At 39.8% G+C, this 24,241-nt stretch overlaps 1 protein-coding gene across 3 annotated transcripts in view; it reads right to left on the bottom strand.

Moving 5' to 3' along the window:
- Positions 1 to 801: 801 nt before the first annotated feature.
- Positions 802 to 24,241, bottom strand: part of Ark2n (arkadia (RNF111) N-terminal like PKA signaling regulator 2N) — a 75,786-nt gene continuing 52,346 nt past the window's right edge. For 2 of the 3 annotated variants that reach the window (XM_048419682.3, XM_085676392.2), the window contains exons 3-5: positions 20,650 to 20,817; positions 10,715 to 10,841; positions 802 to 4,742 (exon numbers count right to left, since the gene is read on the bottom strand). In XM_048419682.3, coding sequence (XP_048275639.1) covers positions 4,553 to 4,742; positions 10,715 to 10,841; positions 20,650 to 20,817 — 485 coding nt within the window. In that variant the 3' untranslated portion in view covers positions 802 to 4,552. The remainder of the gene's footprint in view (positions 4,743 to 10,714; positions 10,842 to 20,649; positions 20,818 to 24,241) is intronic. The other variant, XM_085676393.2, reaches the window with a different exon arrangement.

Here is a 24,241-nt window from a genome sequence, read left to right as displayed (position 1 = left end):
CTTCATGCACTTTACAAAAGTCATAAGATGTTCAAACATGGCTTCCACCATTTTGGTAACCAAATACAATTCTGAAAGCAGAAGCAAACTAGGGAAATAGTTTGTGAGGTTATTTGTAAAATACAGTGTTAAATCACGTGCAGTCACAGCGGTCAGACCCTGGCATGGTACTTTCTGGAAAGTATTTAGTCCTGAATGGAGTTTTGTTCCAGGGAGCAAACGTACCTCAGGTTGTGCCAAAAATCACTAATTCTAGCTAAGGAGAGAGATTCAGGCTACAGAGAAACTAATGTAAAACTATCTTTTCTTTTTTAAGTGCTTTTATCACTGTGTATGTGTCAGGGTGTACATGCAAGTGTGTACTAGGGGTGCGGAGGATTACCATCCATCTCCCGAGGCAGTCTTCTGATGGCCTAGAGCTTACAAATGACTGGCCTGTCTGGGTGTTATGCTCCAGGGGTCCTCTTGTCTCATACCTCCCCAGTGCTGAGATTCCAAGCCTGTTCCACCTTCAGCTTTTTACATGGGTACTGAAGATCAGACCCAGGTCCTCAGGTTTGGCAAACACTTTACCAACTGAGCCAACCTCCTAGTGCCATGAAATTATTTTTGCCTAGATCTGACACAGGCTACTCACAATACATCTTGAAAATAGGATACAGCTATGATTTAGCTCACATGGTGTCTTAGAATGGTCTATTAACAAAATAAAACCTTTCCACCTCCAAAGGATAGCTGGGGGACGGGTCCAGGCCCTACCTTATTAACTAAGGCAGGAAAAAAAATTCTCAGAAAGTATCATTGTTTAAATACACTCTATTTTTATTTTGTCTTAAAATAGTTTAACCTTTATGCTACAGACTTATTTCAAAAAACAAAATCTTATCTTGCACCAAAAAATATATATATAACACTCTGTTTATTTTTTCTCCAAAGACCATTAAATACTAAATGGAAACAAAAACTAAATAATGATGTAAAGAACCAAATTCATTTTACAAACTCGAGTTGCACATTTGGAAAACATTACTTCTACGCAATGATCTGTCGTCACTGCGTCAAGTCCACGCTCAATCCCCAGCAACAGCAGATCTGTTAACACCAAGTGCACTGGTTCCTAGCCATACAATGGCTGACAATTCATGTTCAAGGTAAGAAGAGCAAAAGATTCAATGACCTTTGCACTCTTTAAAGAACAAAGCAACAACAAAAACATTTCCTAGTTTCCAGTGATTTTTTAAGATCACTACCCTTTGAAATTTGTTAGAGAATAAGTAGTGTTTTAAATAAAAAGAAAAAATACAACAGCATTGGACTAAAATACGTGATTATTTTAAACAAACAGTGCACAATCTGAGGGAGTTTGGTTAGGGTGCAGCAGTTTTATATACACATGGAAGTCACATCACACACACATGGGCGAGCAGGAATTGGGGCTCAGCTCTTTGCCTTAAGGGGGGGGGCTGTCAAAACTAAAACAAAGTCGCGTCCTAGGCTTTGGCAAGCCTTGGGACACAAACAAAAAAGCTGACAATGAATCTGTTTTAAGTTAGTCCGGGTGTTAATCTCTAACAGGGGATGGACAAATGGCTAAACTAGCAAACCAGGCAGGCCATGCACGTAACCGCACTGACAAGAACATGCAACGGCCGCTCTCTCACCGTGACAGCATCCAGTTAGTCCACAGGAGTGATTCATAATGTCCTATTGCTAATCCACAACCATAAAACTATTCTCATTGCTACTTCATAACTGTAATTTTGCTACTGTTGTGAATTGTGATGAAAATATCTGATATGCAAATGGTCTTAGGAGACCCCGGTGAAAGGGCTGTCCACTCCTCAAAGGGGTCGTGGCCCACAGGTTGAGATCCACTGATCTACAAAGAGCAGCAGTTGCCTTACAGAGCTGCCACAGTGGCAAATAGCCAGGTTTCTGCTCCTCTGGTTTTTCAAATTGGAGGGGAAGGGAATTAATCACATCAGTGGCATAAACCAATCTGTGATCCCACTGTAACCCAAACAATATCTTGGCAAAGCATAAAGAACTACTTATGTTACCAAACGTAAAACTTTAATTAGAAGACAATACTTTTAAAGACAATTTCAAATATTATGAGATTTATGTCACAGAATTTGATTAACACCTTGCCAGAAACCATATTTCCACTCTCCTGGATGTAGCACTAGAGAGAGCTGAAGAGGAGTTCAAATGCCCTCTTAATTAGTTATTTGATGGGAAAGTCCCGTGCGTTTTAGAGAGAGCCAACTGCTACAAGCATGCCCTCACTCCTTGCATATTAACGCCTACATCTCTGCTCTGATGCAGGGAGTCAAGTAGTCAGGGACCTGTACAAGAAGTAAGGATCTGTCTGTGCAACCTAAGATGAAGGCAAAAGGCCAGAAAAGAGCATGGTTACCACTCCATTCTGTCCCCAATCCACAGTGTACCCAAAGTTAGGGGATGGCTAACAAGGACTAAAGAAACTGTCAGGGGGGGATCGCCTGTAGTATAGACTTGAACAAAACATTAGTAACATGAAAATAAGCCATGCAAAAACATTCTTTAGATGGGGCTGTGCCCTGATACTGGGGGAGATAGATATAAGCTGCGAAAACTTCAAGTCATACACTCCACTATATTCTCTTATCAATGATTTTCTGGAAAGCAAAGACCAGAAATTATATATTTCTCCTTTCTTGAGCATTTTAATTCAAGTAAAAAAATGTGTAACAGTAAAACTCAATAAATTAATCCTAAAGCAAGAGGTTAAGGTCCAAAGATATACCAGCAGTGAATTTTCAAAGTTCTATTTCGGTCTGGCCTCTGGGTCTTTGGTTTCTGTCTAGGATTGTGGCCAGGTGAGAGCAATAAATGATGGACTAAACTGGAGATTCATAATTTTTAAAGTCTAGTAGTAGACTAAAGAAAAAAACTGAAAAGTTGATGAGCAGATCAAATGACTACTACCAGATAAGACCAAAAAAGAAAAAAAAAAACCCCACATGCTCAAATAAGCTACTGCGAGAACCCACAGAAGAACTGAAGTGACAAGAAGGAGAATTAATGAATAAACTTGTCTTTACATAAGAAAAGAGAAAATGCCAGGCAGACTCATGCATGAGCGTGCAGACTGTGTCTCATTCCTCTCAGGGCCTCCACAGCGTTCACCCTGCACAGTGTTTTTTTGCAGAATGCGTCCTTGGTCAATGTGTGTGCAGTGAATGAAAATGGCAGGTCTCATCCTACGATCAGGAAGAACCACCAAGGCATAAAGAGGGAAGCAAAAGAACATGGCAACCTCGCATGTAACAAAGCAAAGAAAAACCAAACGTGAAGCCTTCTGAGCCAGTATTACTTCACTCCCCCTGGGCACAATACATAGTGTTCTAATTCTAGGTATTGCTTTTTAAAGTTCCTCACTAGTAACTACAACGTTATAGGAAAAAGGTAGTAACTAATGCCACAAAATTCCTCTGCTGGCATTTCCTAAATTCCCTGAAGTTTCTATTACCCTTTACTAATCCTTTTAGATAGTGTAAGACTTAGAGTACTCATCAATGTGCTTTGCATTTGATTTCTTATGGTATATCTTTATTCTCTTGTGTATGTATTTTAGAAGGCAAAGAAAACTACCCAAACACAGCATGAGGTCCAGTTAAACAGTTGTTACCCACCCTCTATGGAGCAACCAGCTGTAAGAAAAGGCGCCTCCCTCTCAGATTTGCAAGTGCCTATAGACTTAGATGCCTCTTCCTACTCAAGTAACAGGTTTCCCTGTTTGCCTTCCTATTTGAATAAACCGGGGAAGGGAGGAAGCTGAGAGAGAGAGAGATTTCCCACTGATCTCTCAATGCACTCTTCAGACATCCAGAAACTTTCAAGAATTAATTATTGCGACAAGGAGACCAACTTAGTCCCCTTAATAGTATCTGGAAATAAAGGTGGGGGGCATTTCAAATACCTGTGTTATGGCAAACTGACAAGGAGCTATGTCAGGAAAGAAGGCAGAAGACATAAGCTAAAGAAAAATATATTTTATAATACTTCTGTCTTCCACTTTGCAGGAAGGGTTTTCTAAATGCACATGCCCTACCAGGTGCCAACGAGGAGGCCCTGACTGATATGTGTGCAAATGCCCTAGGGTAGGAATGACAATGAGGCAGACAGAGGGTGGTCATATCTAGATATTAATTTCATTATACAGAAAAATAAATATAAGATTCAAAACCTGAAATCCATTTTGACTAGTAAGTAAAATATTATTCTAAATGGAGGGTGACTTTTAAGATAAGTCACCAAGCAAAATGAAGTTCTCTAATAAAATCCACCACTGTCATTTTCTTACTGAGGAAAAGAAAAAATATTATTTTCTCTGTGTTAAGTTATTTTCCTAAGTGAATTATTTTAATAAAAAGAGGGAGAGGTTACCATGAATTTCAATTCCACAAATGCCACAAACAGCTTCTGAAGCTGAAGCTATGACAATGAACTTCCATGTCACAAAGAGGAGGAGGTGGAGGGAACAGTGCAGAGAAACAGTGACATTGCATTACAGTAGGTATTTACGCCTGCTATCCTCATCCAAGGTGAGGTCAACAACTTCTGCCGGGGAAGACCACGTCTGCTGGGGAGTCACAGCAGTCCATGACTGTGTTTGCCGGGAGCCACCATACTGCGCGCCTGAGCCATGCTTCCAGGAAGAGACGCTCTGTATCACACCTCCTCGGGGGTGAGCACACCTGCAATTGTGTAAAGAATAAAGCCCAGTTACTGTTCGGAAGCTGAGGTGCTGTGACTCCAGCTGCACTCATCAACACTACCAACCCCATTATACACACTTTGCTCAGCCTACAAACGAGGGGTGGGGGTGAGGGGAGGCTTAGTCCTGCCTCAAGTGCTGTGACAGACTTTGCTGACCCCTCATAGGAGGACCTCACCCTCTCTGAGGAGTGGTTGAAGGTGGGGTGGGGAGAAGGTGGTGAGAGTGGGAGGATGGGAGGGAGAGGGAGCTGGGAAAGGTGTGTTACTTTTGTTTATGCTGTGGAACATTTGTTTAATGATGCAAAGATGTATTGCTTTAGTTTATACTGCATTTGTTTAACTCTGTGAAGCTGTGATTCTCTCCCACCCACTCCCCAGACAGGGTTTCTCTGTGTAGCCCTGGTTGTCCTGGAACTAGCTCTTGTAAACCAGGCTGGCCTTGAACTCACAGAGATTTGCTTGTCTCTGCCTCCTGAGTGCTGGGATTAAAGGTATGAGCCACCACTGCCCAGCAAAGCTGTGATTCTTTGTCTAAAACACCTGATGGTCCAATAAAGAGCTGAACGGCCAATAGTAAGGCAGGAGCAAGGATAGGTAGGATTGGGAGGCAGAGAGAATAAATAAAAGAAGAAACAAGGAAACAAGTAGAGGAGGACATCAGGTGCCACCCACCCAGTCGCCCACAGAGTAAGAAGGAAGATTGATATACAGAAATAAGAAAAGGAAAAATGATGTGGGATTCCCCTCTGTAAGCTGTGAAGACCACTGGTTAATAAAAGACTACTTTGGACCTATAGCAGGGCAGAACTTAGATAGGCAGGGAAAAGCTGACAAGCTGCCAATATAGGCGGAACTGTCTTTGAAATTTCCTGCTTCGTGGAAAAGTCTGCTGGATATTATGGACCTGTAGGCTGAAGATGGATGCCCCAACACTGCAGAAGAACTTTGGGTGGCTGTCCAGGCAGTGAGATGTTTCTGTCAATTCTAGAGTTCTGGAAGTTGCTTACAATGCACTTCCTGTTTACTTAGGTAACATTATATCCTTCTGGAGTCTTTGATGGAGTTGAAGAGTTTATAGTTACAGTTATAGTTTTCCTTAATTATGATAAAAGATAAAGTAAATATAAATAATTCTCATTTGAAAGTTGTTATATGTAATTTTACTATGTTGAAGTTAAACAGAAAAGGGGAGGTGATGTGAGATTCCCCTCTGTATGCTGTGAATACCACTGGTTAAGAAAGAACTGCTTTGGAACAGGGCAGAATTTAGGCAGAGAAAGCTTAACTGAATGCTGGGAGAAAGGAGGCAGAGTCAGAGAGAAGCCATGCAGCTGCTGCCAGAGACAGATGAGCTGAAACGTTGCTGGTAGGCCACGACCTCGTGGTGATGCACCAATTAATGGAGATAGGTTAAATTAAGATGTAAGAGTTATCCAATAAGAAGCTAGAGCTAATGGGCCAAGCAGGGACTGAATTAATACAGTTTCTGTGTGATTATTTTGGTTCTGGGTGGCCAGGACGAAAAAGCAGCTCCTTTCAACAGAAAAAGTCCAGGGGCAAAAGGTAGATGGGTTAATTTAAGAAAGAAAAGCTGGCTAGAAACAAACCAAGCTAACCCCAGGTGTTTATAAGTAAAAATAAACCTCCATGTACATTTACTTGTGAGCTGGGTAGTAGACCCCCCAAAAAAGCCAAAAGAAAAAAAAAATCACACAACAGATCTCTGTGAGTTCAAGGCCAGCCCCTTGAGTGAGTTCCAAAGGTACAGAGAAACCCTATCTCAAAAAACAAATCAGCCAAAAAAAAAAAAAAAAAAGAAAAGAAAAGAAAAAGAAAAAAAAACAGATAAGGGGCTGAAGAGATGGCTCAGTGGTTAAGAGTATTGACTACTCTTCCAGAGGACCCAGGTTCAATTCCCAGCACCCACATGACAGTGTAATGTAACTCCAGTTCCAGGGGTTCCAACACTCTCATACAGACATACAACACAGGCAAAACACCAATGCACATAAGATTAAAAAATAATGAAAATAACACTATTTTATAAGTATATCTAAAATGTATGGGAACCCCACCTTGTATAAAAGATCTATATGTCCTTCACCATGTCTTGGGGAGAGGAGCAGGGCTGAAGCAAGCCTCAGTTCACAGCACATGGGAGGGAGAACCACACTGCTGACGAGTCACTCTAGCTCATGCGGAGAAAACTGCTTCAGAAACACTAGCAGCCTGAATTCCATACTCCAGTCAAACGATAAAACCAGAGCCCTGAAGGAAACCCTGATAAAGCCTTGACTAAAATGAAAGAAGGCAGAAGGCTCAAGCTATGACCCACATCTGACATTATTGTGTGTGAAACAACAAGCACCTAAGTTTCGGGGGCCTGACAACCAGAGCTCAGCCATCACCAAGTTACACTACACCTGACTCAGAACACAGGTTTCCTAAGTACCAGAGACACAGAATCTATTCAAGAAATGGGCCAAGTACCCACTAAGCCAGAGGCTAATACAATATATTCAAAGACTTTCTAACAAAAGTATTAAAATAAGGAACCCACTGCACAATGTCTAATCCCAAACCCTACAGTCTGTTAAGTAAACACAGACTAAGTGAAGGGAACATGGCCATGGAAGTGGAACACTGACAGAAATTATTTTCATGGGATACTTAAGCAGTTTCATATATACATTACCTCACTGGCCTTTTCAAATAACCCTAAGAGGTGGAATGGAAGTTATTACCCTGTCTACAGACAGAAACAGGCTTAAGCAGGTAACAGGATTTACCTGGTCATAGAATTCTTAAGTGTCAGGTCAAGGAACTCTGAGACAAGTCTACTTTAAATCGGCATAAGTGTTGCTTTCATTGGTTGAATAAAGAGACTGCCTTGCCTTTTGAAAGGGCAGAAACTTAGGCAGACAGGAAAGACAGAACTGGATGCTGGAAAGAAGAACAGAGTCAGGCAAACGCCATGAAGTTCCGGCCAGAGATGGACTTAGGTTAGAATCTTTCCCGGTAAGCCATGACCTCGTGGTGCTACACATATTACTAGAAATGGGTTAGATCAAGATGTAAGAGTTAGCCAATAAGAGGTTAGAGCTAATGGGCCAAGCAGTGTTTTAATTAATACAATTTCTGTGTGGTTATTTTGGAGCTAAACTAGCCTCTCCATACAGCACATTAAGTGAAATGAATCATCTTAAATTATGAAGTTCTCTAAAAGTTTAAAAGCTCATTTGCACAAACATTCTAATTTAAGTAAAGCTGGCTAGGAAGTCAGAAAGAATTCAGGGACTAAGGAGCCATCAAGGCAGTCAATGCAATCTTTGGCAGAATTCCTATGACATCTAAACGAAGGGGTAGAAAGTCCCACTGTTACTCTTCCTAAGGAATCCCAGGCAGTGGCTTTAAAGGGATCTAATCTAATCTGTATTTTACAGAAGAGATGAACCAAGGATGAAATGCAGCTTATATATAGAACTACAGCAAAATCACACTTCCATTAAGGTCTATTTTCCTTCAAGTAACTATGCTTCCTCAAACGACAGCTGAAATACTACTGCTTGGTCCAGAGGACTGTTGCTTGGTCCCAAGGGTATTTGTTAAACATGAAAACAGATTCTAGAAAAGTATTTGTTGTAGGAGCAGGGAGAATGAGTGAGAGTTTAAAGTCTGCATTTACTACTGAAGAGTGAACAGCCACAGCAGACAGAAGATGAAGTGCATATTTAACTAAGCGGTTACTTCTGCATTGTATTGCAAGCAGTTCTAAAGAATAGAAGCGAAAGGGGCAGTTAGGACACTAGAACACCTAAAAGACCTAAGGATGAGAACAAGCCCTGACCACCTGAGTTTGTCTTCAGCATTCTCTAGAGGATATGGTGATCATACCTCTCTGGCCCAAAGATTTTCTGGCTCTAGACAGCTGTAACCAGGTGGTTAGCTTTCAAAGAGAACCACCATAAACTGTAGAGCCCCATGAAAGGTACCATTCCATCCCTTGGAGATTTCAAAGATAAGTGACACAGATCAGCTTCTAGAGAACAATTTTTGGGTGATCACATCTACACAATTCAGCCACCACAAAACATAATAATCTGCCCCTTAAGATTCAAGCTGGAAGGGTTTAAGAGAGCTTACTGCTCTTGCAGAGACCCCGAGTTCAGTTCCTAGCACTCACCATGGGAAATTCACAACCATTTACAACTCCAGCTTCAGAGGATCTGATGGCACCTGAACTCATTCATGTGCCCGTATCCCCACAAACAATGAAAAAAATAGACATTTTTTAAAAAGAGTCAAGCTGGGCATTAAAGAAGAGGCTAACATGACCTCCAAATCAGTGACTAGGATTTGTTGGAAGTCAGGATCAAAATCACTAAGGGAATGACCTGGGGAAGACAAGACTACAGAGTGTGGCCACAAGAGAATATCTGTCTGTGCTTTGATCTGTGTGCTGGATACTTTAAAATCAACAGTTTGCAAATATTAAGGTGTACAATATGACTTGTTTTGTGTGTTATAAGCAGTAAAACATTCATTTTTATGGTTTAATTACCTCAAACATCTTAAATAGAATAATAGCCTGGAAATGAATGACACACTGAGGATTTTTTCTTCTTTATCATGAAAACACGGTCCTACAGCCCCAATACATGTTTGCTTGTTGATTTTTTTAAGTATAGAAATATTGTAGGAGGCTGCTTGTTTGTTCCTGGCTGCTCAGAGAAAAAATAATCACACAGAAACTATATAATTTAAACCACTACTTGGCCTATTAGCTCTAGTTTCTAATTAACTAGCTCTTATATTTTAATCTTATATCTTAATTTAATCCATTTCTATTAATCTGTGTATTGCTGTGTGGCTGTGGCTTAACGGCAAGGTTCCAGTTCATCTGTCTCCGGTGGTGGCGTCTTCTTGATTCCTCCTTCTTTCTCCCAGCATTCAGTTTAGTTTTCCCCACCTAGCTCTGTTCTGCCCTGCTATAGGTTCAAAGCAGTTTCTTTACTCATTAACCAATAAAAGCAACACATATACAGAAGGACTTCCCACACCATAGAAAAATAAAAGTTAGGGGCAGGAGTTAATGTATGTGTTTTCATGTGGATATGTGCACATGTGCAAATGTGTGTGGTTTATGCACCCATTTTGTGTGTACATATCCACATATGGAAGCCTACAGACAACTTCAGCAATCTTCCTCAACTGCTTCTTTTTTCCCCTCAGACACTGAACCCGAGGCTCATCCATCCTGCTAGACTGGCTGGCCAAGGGGCTTTAAGGCACCGTCAGCACTGGGGTTACAGATACAGCTGCCCTAAGAGCTGTGGATCAGAAATCAGGTCCTCATGTTTTGTGCCACAGGCACTTTGCCAATAAAGCCACCTTCTGGGCCAAGAACTTTTCTCAAGCGCACAAAGCAGGCCAGTGTTGGAGAAATGATTCAACTACTTTGTAAAATAAAGTCCATTACAGAAATAATTTATAATTTATAATGAAAGGGATGGAAATTTTCATGTAGTAAGACTACAATGGTTTTTATAAGCCCCACAGAGTTGTTCTTGAGGCTCAGAATTTCAAGGCAAAATAAACAATTTTCATGCATTAATCCACATGCTTTCCTATATTATGAAAGGCATGGGATAGCCTACACCTTCATGCCAGCCAGGAGGAGGTCTACCACTTTCTTTCCTTTAACTCTTAATTATTTTTTTTATGAGTGTTCTATCTGCGTGTACACCTTCATGCCAGAAGGGGGCATCAGACCCCACACAGATGGCTGTGAGTCACCATGCGGTTGCTGGGAACTGAACCCAGGACCTGGAGCAGCACTGGTGCTCTTAAGGGCTGAGCCATCCCTCCAGCCCTGATCTATATAACTTATCTTTTGGTTTAAAGAGAGTCACAATGTAAAGCATCAGAATACCCCCAGGTACTCGCCTACCTTGCATGCTCCTGAACACCCACAATCTCCACTTCGCTATCTGAAGAGGCAATATTAATTTCTTCATTAAGTGGTGCATTGCCGCCAGATGTTTTGTCACTTGCTAGGAATCCTGGATCCAAATGACCTGAGAGAGAAGGAGAGAAAAGCAAGCAATACAGATTGATTCCTTTAAACAGCACTCATTTGGATTAATTACAGAAATAAGTAACTCTATTCAAGCTCTATTAGTCACAGCAAAACTGATACCACTGTCAAATAAACAGGAGCACAACCCTGTGTTTTGTTGGGGTTTTTTCCCATTTTCCATTTTTTGTATGCATGTGTGTGTGTGTGTGTGTGCTGTGTGTTTGTCATGCATGTGTCTACACAGATAACCTTTTTTTGCACGTGTATAGGTGCACATGTGTGGCATGCATGTGGAGATACAAGGTTGATATCCAGAATCATCTTTCATCGTCTCTACCATACTCACTCTAGCAGGCTCACTTCAGAGCTCCCTGACATGGCCTGTCTTCAGGCAGGAAGTACAGGCAGGCTGACAAGGCCCCTGGCATTTGCATGGGTTTCTGAATTCCACTCTTCACAATTGCATGGTCAGCACTTTAACCAGAACCATCTCCCAAGATGCTCTGCCACTTGAAAACAAACAAACTGTCTTTTAAAAAGAAATAGAAAGGGCTGGAGAGCTCAGCATGTGCAGCTCCTCCAGGGGACCCAAGTTCAATTCCCAGCACCCACATCAGGCAGCTCACAGCAGCCTGTAACTCTAGCTCCAAGGGATCTGCCATCCTCCTCTGGCCTCCATATACCCACACACACATATACCCACACACACATATACCCACACACACATATACTCACACACACATAATGAAAAACAAAAAATGTCCTTTTAAACAAAGAAATATAATGTCTGGACATGGCATGCATCCAAGTAACACATCAGGGCTTTCCAGGAAAATCCCTTATTCTATACTTCTGTCTCTTAGGAGAAAAACTAAATACTTTGACTAGCACACTACCTAAATATATTTATAGATATAACACTCTATATTTTATTCTGTGGTGCTTCTTGCAATCAATCCTAGTCTACTATTAATGACCTACACAACCACCTTGAGGTCAATGGGGTAGCTCTCTACTGCTTAGCATCACAGAATAAAATTCTAAATCAGAAATCTGTAAAAGCACTTGCAGAATCAAAATGACAATTAATACCGTATTTATACCAAAATGCTTTGTGAAAGACTTTTTCCTCTCAAGGATTGACAATCTGGCAGAATCTAATCCCAAAATCCATGAAAAAGCAAAGACAAGAAGCAGATGGAGCTTTGGGATGCGTCTGACTGAAATATAAGCTGCACACGGCTGACAACTCCCAACAGACACGGACAAAGCACGAGACCCGGGGCATGCCCAGTGCAGCGCACTGAGACACAGGGGACCGCCATACAAGCATCTTCCTAAACTACTCGTTACAGTGTCACAGTGAGCCGGACTGTCACAGACCTGACCAGAACGGTAATGGTACAACATCAAATCAAAACACAATCCAAACACGAATAAGAGAATTCAGCTATGTACACCAATCTTAAATGAATTTTAAATAGCTACATGGCCAGCAATAAAGTTCAGTGGTAAAGTAATTTGTCCCGCAAGCCAGACAACCTGAGTTCAATCCCTGGACACACAATAGGAGGAGGAAATAGACTCCCCAAAGTTGTCCTCTGAACTAAACACACACACACACACCGTCTCTCACTTTTTTGGTTTTTTTTTTTTTTTTTTTTTTTGCTGTTGTTGTTGTTTTTGTTTTGTTTTTCAAGACAGGGTTTTTCTGTAGCTTTAGGGCCTGTTCTGGATCTAGGTTTTGTAGACCAGGCTGGCCTCGAACTCACAGAGATCCGCTCGCCTTTGCCTCCCGAGTGCTAAGATTAAAGTTAAAACAAATTTTAACTAACAAATTAATTCCTACAAATTAACATACCTGTAGTCAACACAAATTTTCATTTACTCATTAAAAATTTGCATTTAAATGTTATTATCTAATACAAATTTTTTTCTCTATATTTAACAAAAATGTTTACAAAAGCTCATACAAATGAAATCGATGAGCGGAAGATTTTACAGAACATGGATCATCCTCCTCTTTCACTGGCTCCAATGCGTCAGCGTCACTGAGAGATTTCCCTGTCAGCTGTTCAACATACCCTTTTGGAAAAGCACAGGCAGCTCCAAATTTAAACTTCATGGTGTTTGCATCCTTTTCCCCTGCAAACTCACCTTAGAGAGTTCACCCTAAGAGGAAAAGCCTTACATAAGCGAGACGTTACAACAGTCAAAGATGGGTACGACAGTGTTAACAGAGACTTGGGGAAGCAGACACTCAACATTAAAGTATAATTCATACATTATAAAGTGTGTAGACGGTAAGGAAAGCTGTGGAAAGTAATCACATTTGATGGCACTATTAGTGCTTACTGTTTAATGCTATTTTCACCCATCTGGGAAGTTTAAAACGATGGAGAGTTGGTGAGATGGGTCAGTGGGACAAGTGGACTACCTGAGTGAGTGTGATCCCAGGATCCACATGGTGGAAGAAGAGAACCTACTCTCAAATTTGTCCTCTGACCTCCACATGTGCACTATTGCACATGCGTGCCTACATATGTATAACTAATTTTCAATGACTAGAAACAAGGCGACTGAGACTATATTACAGTCTGCATGAGTTTTGTAATATGGTTTGGATTTCATGTGGTAACACTGGCAGTAGCCACTGATCTTTGAAACCAAAATGCACGCATATTCTCTACATGGTACCCAGTTTTGTTAAATCAGGGATGTTGTTTAAATGGGATTTGGGGAAGTCTAGAACTGGTAAACTCAGATCCTTATTCTGTCTACCACCTTGCTTTAGTCAAGTGTTTCATCCATCTGTACCTTTACTAAGCACACTGCTCCAGCTGCACTGCAGGGTAGGGACAGATTGACAGCCTTGCTCTTTTCAAGTTTCAACAAGTCTGTAATTGATATCTCAAGTAGATTTTATTGTTTATCTGTGTGTTCTTACAATAAGTATATTACTTGGGATGTGGTATACATTACACTGGGTGGTAGGAACACTATTTGACACAGGCAAGTACAGGTACTATTCGCAATATATCTGTAACACATTCAGCAATAGAAAAAAAAAAGCAATCCATTCATTACCCACAGCTCAAAAAACTGCTCCATGTTTTTTGGTAGGGAGCAGTCTGGAAACATGAGCAATGGTATACATCTGTGATCTGGAAGCCAGGCTGGGTTACGTATCAAGTAGTACAAGGAAAGAGAACAGGCGCATTCCCCAGACTCTGACCAGGGAAGCTGAGCTCCCAGGGAAGACCGGGTACAGTGAAAGGGGAAGTACCTTTAGGGTCTAAAAATGCATTGAGAGTTAGAATAGAAAAAGTCATGATGAACACTGCTGGCAACACTGGCAAAGGCGAAATCTCAGGTTGGAGCCTGGACTTGATTTTTAAAGGTGAGAAACCACTGAAAGACCTGCAGAGTGACACAATTCAGTTCTGTATTCTAAAGGCTTCCTTTTGAAGTACAGAAGTCAAACTGGTAGCAGGGCCAGAAAACTGCAGGCAATGGTTCTGTTACGCTTTCTGGGGAAGGTAGCAAATGGGGATTGCTCATGTGATGCTGGGTCAGATAAACCAAAGGATGAAGGAGTGAAAATGATGTGTGCTGGTGACTTAGGCAGCTTGAAGGAGACAATGAAGACTGAGGATAGCTTTCCAACAGATAGTTGGAAGTACTATTCAAAAACACTTTTGAGCAAAACAGACTTGATAAATCCTTATGGTCCCCGAGGGAAGAAGAGTCACAGCAGTGAAGGGAGCACAGGAAAGAACCCTGACGACCACCACTAATTAAGAGATGGCACAGAAAGGGGAATCTATGTGAAAACAAAAACAAAAGCCCAAGACAAGGTCAGGTAAGAACTGAGAAGGGGGGATTACCTACTTGGAACCCCTCCTGCTCTTGGGAGTTCTTTCTCAATTTTTCTCAATAAATCTGTGCTCACTGCTGAAGAATAAACAAAAAAGTGAAAGTAAGTAAAGACTTCTAGAGTCAACAACAAGATGACCTTGGAAAGCAGGGTCTCAGGAATCATGGAACCAAAATAGCAAAAAGGCTGAGGGGAAACAAGAACAAACTGTAAAAGGTGGAATGTGGACGAAAGGAGGTAAATGAGGGAGAAAGATGAGTGTATATGTATTTTTAAAGATTTTTAAAGATGTGCTAGATCAGGTTATATTAGAAAAAGGGAAGCAACAGAGCCACGTCAGGCAGCTGAAGTGATCTTTTTACTGGATGTGAACAGAGAAGCTGGAAGTGGAAGTACTGCAGTAGTTCTAAGGAAAGAAAAAGTACTCCTGAGGAAAGCACAGCCTGAGAGACAGGTGACATTGCAGATTAGGGAAATACAGTGACCCTTAATCCAACCAGGTAACTGTCTCCATTTGGGTTTAGCAGTATAAACACAGGCTAACTACAGTATGCCAGGTGAGTATAGTTGAACACTCAACTACACTCAAAAGCTGAGGACACTCGCCAAGGAGCCCTGGAGCCAGACCCACCCAGTGAACAGGAACAAGAGTAAAGAAGAGTCCTCAGTGCGAAGCCGGAGTAAAGCTGTGATCTCAGCCTAAAAAGGCTGAGTTAGAAAGGAGGCCACAAAACTGACAAAACAAGCAAGGGCCCTGGTTGTAAAAGGAGAGAACAGGAGCAGGCAGAGAGCCAGCAGTCAGTCGAGAGTAACACACTGCCACTTCCTCTTCCACCTACACATAAATGCTAAGCCCCTGGCCCATTCCTCTTCTCTGGGCTCACCCTACAGTCTTGTTCTACTGGGTTTCTGCCACCCACAACTCATCTGTCAATAACTTTTCTACTGCCTTCTGGAATGTCGGCTCGGGGTAAACTGTGTTGAACTTTCCTTCCACTTCCTTATGGTACAGGCTTTCCTGAAAATGCTGCCCACTCCAGTCCAGCTCCTAACCTGTGCCCCAGTTTGGGGACTGGCTATACAGTCCAGCTCCTCCAACACCAGCAGTGTCTTTCTTCCAGGGAACTTTCTCACCTTCACACGCTGATCCCTGACAGATTCATTCATTCATGAATCATGACTGGAGTCTCTCTCCTCTCTTTCCACTTGTATATCAGCTCTCATGAATGCTCATCTTGTTCACAGCCACCTTAAAACAGTGTCAACTTACTAAGAAATAAGGAACTGTGCTCCAAGAGGCACTTAAAGCCACATGTGACAGACTTACAAGATTCTCAGTCTGTCAAGCTCCCCAAAATAAGTAAGTAAATTGAATGAAGCCTAACTTATCTGTGATCCATCTCAGACATTCTTGCATTTTTGAATACCAGCCTTTACTAGGTAGGCCCCTCACCCGGACCTGTGTCCAAAGACCCATCAGAGCCAGCCATGTGACATTATACTAGTGGGTATTTTTTTCTTTGAAACAAATTTTTTTGAAGAAACCACTAAGCCACATGTTATTTTTAGAATATCTTTTTTTTAAAAAAAATCACTAGTATTTCAGATTATTTTAACTTTACTCCTTATAAATATAAAAGTCAATAATTTATATACTACTTTCAGATTATTAGACTCAAACAATTTGAAAAGTACAACTGTGGCCATAAAAAATTGCAATGTAAGCCATATATAGTAGATATGTGGCTCTAATTCCAGTATTTGAGAGATGGAGGTAAAAGGATCATAAGTTCAAGGCCAGCTTGACTAAACAAAACCTTGCCTCAGACACGAACATCCAAACGTGCAGTTCAAAAGCAAGCTACCTGGTAACAGTGCTTATAGTCCTAGGACCTGGACTCTGATGTGGAGGATTGCAAGTGAGGGCTACCTTGTCCTATATCCAAGAGCTTCTCAGACTTCTGCTTCTTTGAACTCCAACTATAATTATTGTTGTTGTTTCTTGTTTGTTTTTCTATTTTGTTGCTTTGAAATAGGATCTTACCCTCTAACCCAAGTGGCTGAAAGTCACTATGTAGCCAAGAAAGGTCCCAAACTCATAACAATATTAACCTTCCTCTTTAATCTACTTCAGCGCTATCACTATTATGTAGCACAATGGTTGTGAGCATTCCTGTTTTGTGCTGTACATGTAAGCAGTAACAATAACATTTGCTGAGGCAGATACTAGTTTTATAAATAGAGAAAACTGAGGCTTTACATAACTGACCTATGGCCACACAGTTCCTAAGTGGCTCTGATTCAAAAGTAGCACCCTATACAACAATTCAAACATCACATAAGAAAAAGTGCATGACAAGGAAACATGGCAAAAGCTAAAATGTACATCTTTCTGATCAGTGTCTTTCCGGATTCCAAACTAGTCTTTAAAATCTGCCTGTTACCCAACTTTTTTACCAGTTCAAAACTAAAGATACTAAATAGTGCTAACTAATACAAGAACATCATCTAATTGTTTTAAAAAGGAAGCTGGCTACTCTATTACCAATGGTACTCAAATGACCTTAAATACATCAGGGCTATGGATGTGAGCTGATATTCTGCTATTAAAGTGAACATAAGAATAGTCTGTTCAGTGACTAGAATTTTATTTGTGACACACGGACACCAGATTAACCATGAAACATTTAACTTACATTCAAAACTCAAAACAGAGAAGGTACCAAAACTAAACTAACAATCATGACTTCTACTAATATTTTATAATGACATCATAATATTTAGATCCATACAATAGATTCCTACTATAACTCAACATTCAATTTTACTTATTATTCACGTAGTAGTCTACATTTTCATATCTAGGGAAAATGACTTTGAAAGAGAGACATTTTCACAAGAAAATGTCATGGGTGCTGTTGAACAGTGGTAACTGTATCATAAAGATAAACCTACCATAATTTATGGCCCAATTTGCACACATACTCTGTATTATAACTTAAAGAAATATATACATATATAGAAAACTACATATACATGTATGTATATATACAAAATTATATGTGTATATATATACAAAAATTATATGCATATATACAAAACATACTAACAGCAGCAGCATCTAAAACAGCACCCTCAACATTCAGTGAGAGGAAGCTGTGATAAGCAAGCACAAAACTCACAAAATGTTTAACTAAAAAAAACTACAAATGATTGTCTGCAATGCAATTAATTCAAAAGTAGGTGTTTTTAAACTAATTACTAATAAACAAATTAAGAACATAAAGGATTAACACAAAAATTTAGAACAGCTTTCAGAGTAAGGGGGAAAGCTGTGGAGCTGAAGCCCTGGTGTTGGCCTTCTCACACCCTTTCAACATGTTTTATTTCTTAAAAAGAAAGGTGGTAGGTACACAGCAATCATAATGTTTTAAATAAACAAGTTGAATTTACAGTGAGCCCCCAATCCCCGCCAACTGTGAGTGGAAAATACTGAGGAGAAACTGCACCTGAACTGAACACACAGGATATTTTGTCAGCATCCCCCAATACAATGAGGGCTTCTAAGTGATCCGAGGATGACTAAAGTAGAAAGATGTGTGTAAATTATATGCAAATACTATACCATTTATAACTGAGATTTGTTCTTTCCTACGGATTTGGGTTTGTTCTTTTTGAAACAGAATCTTACTCTATTCCAAGTTGACTCAAATATACTCTGGAGCCCATAATGTCCTTAAGCTCAGAGTGATTCTCCTAATTCACCCTGCCAAGTGCTGGGGTTATGGACCCAGTCCCTCTGGGATTTTTGATTTTGTTTCTTAATTCAGAGGTTCTGGAAATCCTCCACAGACACTAAGATATGACTATACCGGAACCTGAAAATGTAAATATTAAACCCTGGATAGAACTGCTAGCTTTTCTGTAGATCAAAGAAAAACATTAACAATTCTACATGAGTCAACATACTGGAAAGAATTCTCTATGGTAAGTGTCAGGCGGAGGTGGTGCACGCCTTTAATCCCAGCACTCGTGAAGCAGAGGCAGGCGGATCTCTGTGACTCCAAGCCCAGCCTGGTCTGCAAAGTGAGTTCCAGGACAACCAGGGCTGTTAAATAAAGAAACCCAGTCTCAAAAGAAGCAAAAGTATTCTCTATATTAAGAATTACATGGACTAGAGAGTCAGTTCTGCAGCTAAGAGCACTGGTTCCTCTTTCAGAGGATCCAAGTTTAATTTCTAGCACCTATATGATGGTTCACAAGCACCTGTAACACCAGTTACAAAGGAATCTGATGCCATCTTATAGCACCAGGCATACAAGTAGTGTTCAGACAGACATGTAGGTGAACACCCTTACATATAAAATAAATTTAAAAAATAAGCAAATAACATGTGGGCTAGAAAGACAGCTCCAAGGTTAAGAGCATTTGGGGGTCTGATGGTCTTGCAGGGGACACAAATTAATCTCCTGACACCTACACATTGGCTCATGAGCTCCAATTCCAAGGAACTGAACTTCATGGATACTGCATGCACACGGTGCACATGCAGACAAGCAGGTGTTCATACACTCATACACACACACACACACACACACACACAAATTAAAGATTTCATTATTTTTTAAGAAAAAAATAACATGCTGAAAATTGTTCATTTTATCCCTAAGAATTTACTAAAAAGTGGTCTGTATGTAATGACATGGTTGGGGAAATGGGAAAGTACAACTGAGATGGATAGACTACTTCTTCATCCATGGGTAGAAATCAAAGAAAAACACACCTAGTAATAGAACAAACTAAATCACACAACTTGGAAACATGTTAAACAATTATGTGGTTATTATCATCTTTAATTTTAAAGTATTACTTCTTTTTAAAGTACTGATGTAGAATACTAATATATCCTTAAAAGATTCTTGCTAGGCAAATATTTATACAAATAAAAATGAAATGAAAATCCAAAAGAAAAACAACTGATTCATGATCAAAATCAAATCCAATTTCCAAATCATACCCAATCTTAGAAGGTCAGTATGTTATTCGTCAGTGTTAAAGACAGTGATAGAATTCAGGACAACCACCACTGGCACTGTGTTTTAATGCAGAAAACAAAATTATATTATAAAACTTCCCATAAAAGTAATGATTTAATGAAATAATGGCTAATGACCAATGCATTAAACCAGTGAACATAATCCTTCGAAAGCTACAAAGACAATAGAGACTGCACAAGAGTTTAAGTTTCCTCCCCTTTCAACTTAAACTTAAGTACTATTTTTTTTTATTTAAAGTTCAAATTAAAAAGAATATTTAAGGAAGAGATTGAAGGGAAGCTAGAGGCATGCTAATAAGTTTCCAATATGCAGTGAGGTTCTTTCTAAGTATCACTTTAAGAATGTCAGAGATCTAAAAGAATGGGATGCAAAAAAAAGGAGATTCTCTCTGAAATGATGGAAGCAGAGGTGAAAGAAAAGTATTAGGAAAGAGGAGGAGAGTTTACTGGGGAGGAATTAACAGAGAGATCACAGAGGAAACAAGGACAGCACTGCAGATGAAGCAAACACGCAGAGAGCATCCACAGACCCTCCTGAAGCTGCAAGGTGGCTATCCAGAGTCGAGGCAGAGAAAGAACTGGCGGGGGTGTCTCAGGACGTCTTGGTTGCTTTCATAAAAGCATTTTAACCCAAGAGTATGCTTCCTGAAACTTGATGCCTACATATTCATATATTTTTATTTGCTTCCTTCTAATTAAGAAATGGCATACTACTCAAATCTTTTGTTATATAGGGCAGCCTGGAAAGTCACAATCATTCAATGACAGAAGGCTGTATATGGCCTGCTCTCCTCAGCAGGGTCTATTACCATAAGAAATGGTTGGCAGGACTCATGCACATTGTCATTAGAAAAAGGGGTAGGGGAGACCAACCTGCCTCTAGAAGCTCGCTGGTCCTCCAGGTAGCTCCTGTGTTCTGGCCGCCTACTGAATTACTGTGCTCTTGAACTACTGCAGCCGCCAATAAATTGTCCACATTTATCACTTCTGGGTCAGAGCTGGTGTCAGACATATCATAATGAGCTACAACTGGAGGTCCATCTAGGGAGGAAAAAAAAATGTATACTTGTATCTAACTTGTGGGGTAAGAAATACCTCTCCAACTAATTAAGAGCCCACTAAATGACAGCTGCCTTAACTATCATTGCATCTGATTAGAGCTCACTTTGTATCTAGTGTTTTGAACATGATACTGAAGTAGAAAAGACAACCCAAGGATACAAAGATGAGGAACACATTTTGGAAAGAGGAAAAGGGCATTACTTACTACAAAGAACAGACAAGACTATACCGCACAACATAACACTGAATTTTTCCCACAGAGCAACAAATTAAGAAAAGGCAATGATGACTCCACAATGAAAATGGGGGGAGACTGCAGGAAACTGCTGAAATCTAACTTAATGTCTTTCGAAAATGAGTTCAGCTCTTTTAGTAGTCAATATTAAAAATTCCTAGTAGATTTGGAGAGGAAAATCCCATGTACACTTTCTTATTTCCTAATAAAGTTGGTACAAGAGCTCTGTTGCACTAACTACCTCCAGCGAAACCCTTCTACAGTAACAGGGATGTTACACACTTCACAACATTCTACAAAAAGATAATACCACAAAACCCACTGTCAGGATTTTGCTTTGGGCATCTTATGAAGAATAAGGGATCAAGGAATATTTGTATTTATATTTTCTTTTCCCTGAGAAAGGTAAGTTCATTCAAGTAAAGGATAGCAATCATGTGAGTAGGTTTTTAAAGAAGTTGAGGAAGTTCTTATCGGAAAAATAAGAACATGCTCCCAAGCCCAAATCCCAACACTAACTGCAGGAAAGTACCAAAGTAACTATACTACAGTAATTCATGCTACAATAGCCCACTATTCATGCTTCTAAAATAAACACATGCTTTAAGATGGTATTGCTACCCTTTTCCCAACACAGTAGTCAAAGTATTTTGAAACAGTTTTCTTTCAGGAAATCCCTCGGCCCCACTCCCCTTTTGGAACAGAACTGAAGGGAATGCTGTCCTTCCCAAGAGCTAGCTATGAAGAACAAGCAAACTCTTTCTCCACATAGACTTTTAACATCACCCAACAAATGAGTATAAACACACCTATTTATGACTATGAATATATGTATCCGTGAATCAAAAAATAACATACAATGAAGGCTTATTGTTTCAATACATACATCCATCGTATAAACTATCACTGAACAAAACACAGAATACATATGGGCTATTTATCCCATATCTTATGTGTTAACATTTTTTAAAAAATAGAAAAGTGATCAGACACAAAAGCCAGTATATAAAGGAAAGACACATCACAACATGAAATTCTGACGATTGTGGCAATTTTAGATAACTACTTAAAATCATTTCCAGTTTCTTTACAGGGGTAAATCAAGTTCATCAAAGCCCAGAAAATTTAACAAGATGGTAATGGATTTTAGTTCAAACGGCAAAATCTGTTCACGTTTGAGGTTTTTCTTAAGGAAAAGTCCAGCATTCTATAGAATTTTCGTCAGAGTTCAAAATGACTTGTAGAATCATGATACTGTGTGATGCCCAAATACTTAGGTACAGGAGGTAAAGAGACCAAGTACAATGTTGACTATGTGACCACAGGTTCTATTTTGAAAGAGTTTTGTGGGTTTCTTCAGTTGTTTGCAGTGAACTGCTTACTGATTTATTCTAAAATTTATATAGCCAATGTCAATTCTGAGTCACTTATCAATATATTTCCCATCTTTGCCCCCAAACTGAGAAACAGGTCACAGGTCAGTCAAAATTGTACTACTCCTACATGTATAATCATGCAATTAAGTATAAATGTATGTATACATGCAGAGTCATGTCACCTACCCATGGAAATAACGTGTCTGAAAGTCTTCATCAGGAGAAAATACAAGCATAAACTTGTTATCTGGCTTCATTCTTGTATCTTCCATATTTCCAAACCGCACACCTTATAACTTAGCTTAAATTTAGTATTTATCATGAACAAAGACAGTAATATTTCATATTTTAATAATATTTAACAGTTATATTATGATCACTGTCATTTTTCACTCTCATTGAATTCAAACAATGACAACACAGAACTATACAAACTTTATTAATAAAGTAAAGTACGTTTCCAGCTTTGACTCTCAGTGAGAAAGCACTATTAAGAATCCCGAGTTTCAAGATAATCTTACACCTATCATTAGTAAGCCCAAACTAAGTAAGTGGAAGGCACTGGCAACGGGGTTTGAACTCTGAAAAAATATGTGATTTCGTTAAATAATGGTGACAATTTTTTATAGTATTTTAAAGTGTGATTCTGGCTGCACAGAATTTTTTTGGTTGATTATTTTTATATTTACTATGGGAGAGAGTGTGTGTGCATATGAGCACCCTTTACATGTAGAGATCAGAGAACAACTTGCAGGAATCAGTTGGCTCCTTCCACCACGTGGCTTCTGAGATCAAACCAGGTCAGGCTTGGCAGAAAGCACCCTTCTCCACTGGCCATTTCATAACCACTTATCTGCTTTACTTTTTAAAATATATCTTCAAGTAAAACAATCAGACTACTGAGAAGCTACGAAGGTTCAATGTGTTAACAGAAAGATGCATGCTGTCAGTTCAAGGCTGCACAGAGTGAGCACTCTGATGATTCCTAGATGCTTTTAGAACCACTGAATTCCTAATTAATAAACTCTCTTAACTTTCAAGAATATCAGAATAGTTGCTTTAGGTAGGTCTACATGGAAACACTAAAAATTTAAGATTCAATTGTTAATAAAAGCATATTCCATGCGACAACAAATAAGGCTACCCACACAGCATTCTTCGATCTGCTGAGACCCATCACACCCATAAAAATCAGTACACAATAATAAACTTGCTAGTTTTTATACAATTGTTAAAAGCATCTCCTTATAAAGACAAACTGAATACAATTAGTTAATAACATCAACATGTGGTTTACCATGTGCTACTTCCCCCTCACTAATTGCTTTCGTAGGAGGACTCAGCCAGGGTATCCTCCTAAGTTTATATATCATAGACATGCACCACTATGTATAGTTAGCAGAAACATTGTGGATGTTTTATCATTTGTTGCAATTACAAAAGAAAAAATTTAAATCAAGAAACCCACCAACTACCTTCACAAAGCTGGAGAGGCAGCTTAGCTGTCAAGTCCCTGCCCTAGCATTTACTAGGTCTTGGGCTTAATACACTGTGCTAGATTTGTACTAAGCATCTATCTTATATGAATGAATTCTAATATCTGTGTGTGTGTGTGTGTGTGTGTGTGTGTGCGAATGCGTGCATGCGTCTGTGCACGTGCATGAGAAGGCACCAACCCTGAATATCCTTTCTAGTCTCAAGGCACCGTTCACCTTTTGTTGTTGTTTTGAAACAGGAACTCTCTCTCACTGGCCCGAACTTCTCCAAATAGGCTATGCTACCTGGTTTGGCT

This window comes from Myodes glareolus, chromosome 13 (assembly GCF_982192425.1).
Source record: "Myodes glareolus chromosome 13, mMyoGla1.1, whole genome shotgun sequence".
Lineage (NCBI taxonomy): Eukaryota > Metazoa > Chordata > Mammalia > Rodentia > Cricetidae > Myodes > Myodes glareolus.
Note: the sequence above shows the minus strand (reverse complement) of the source record. Positions and strands in the feature narration are given on the sequence as shown.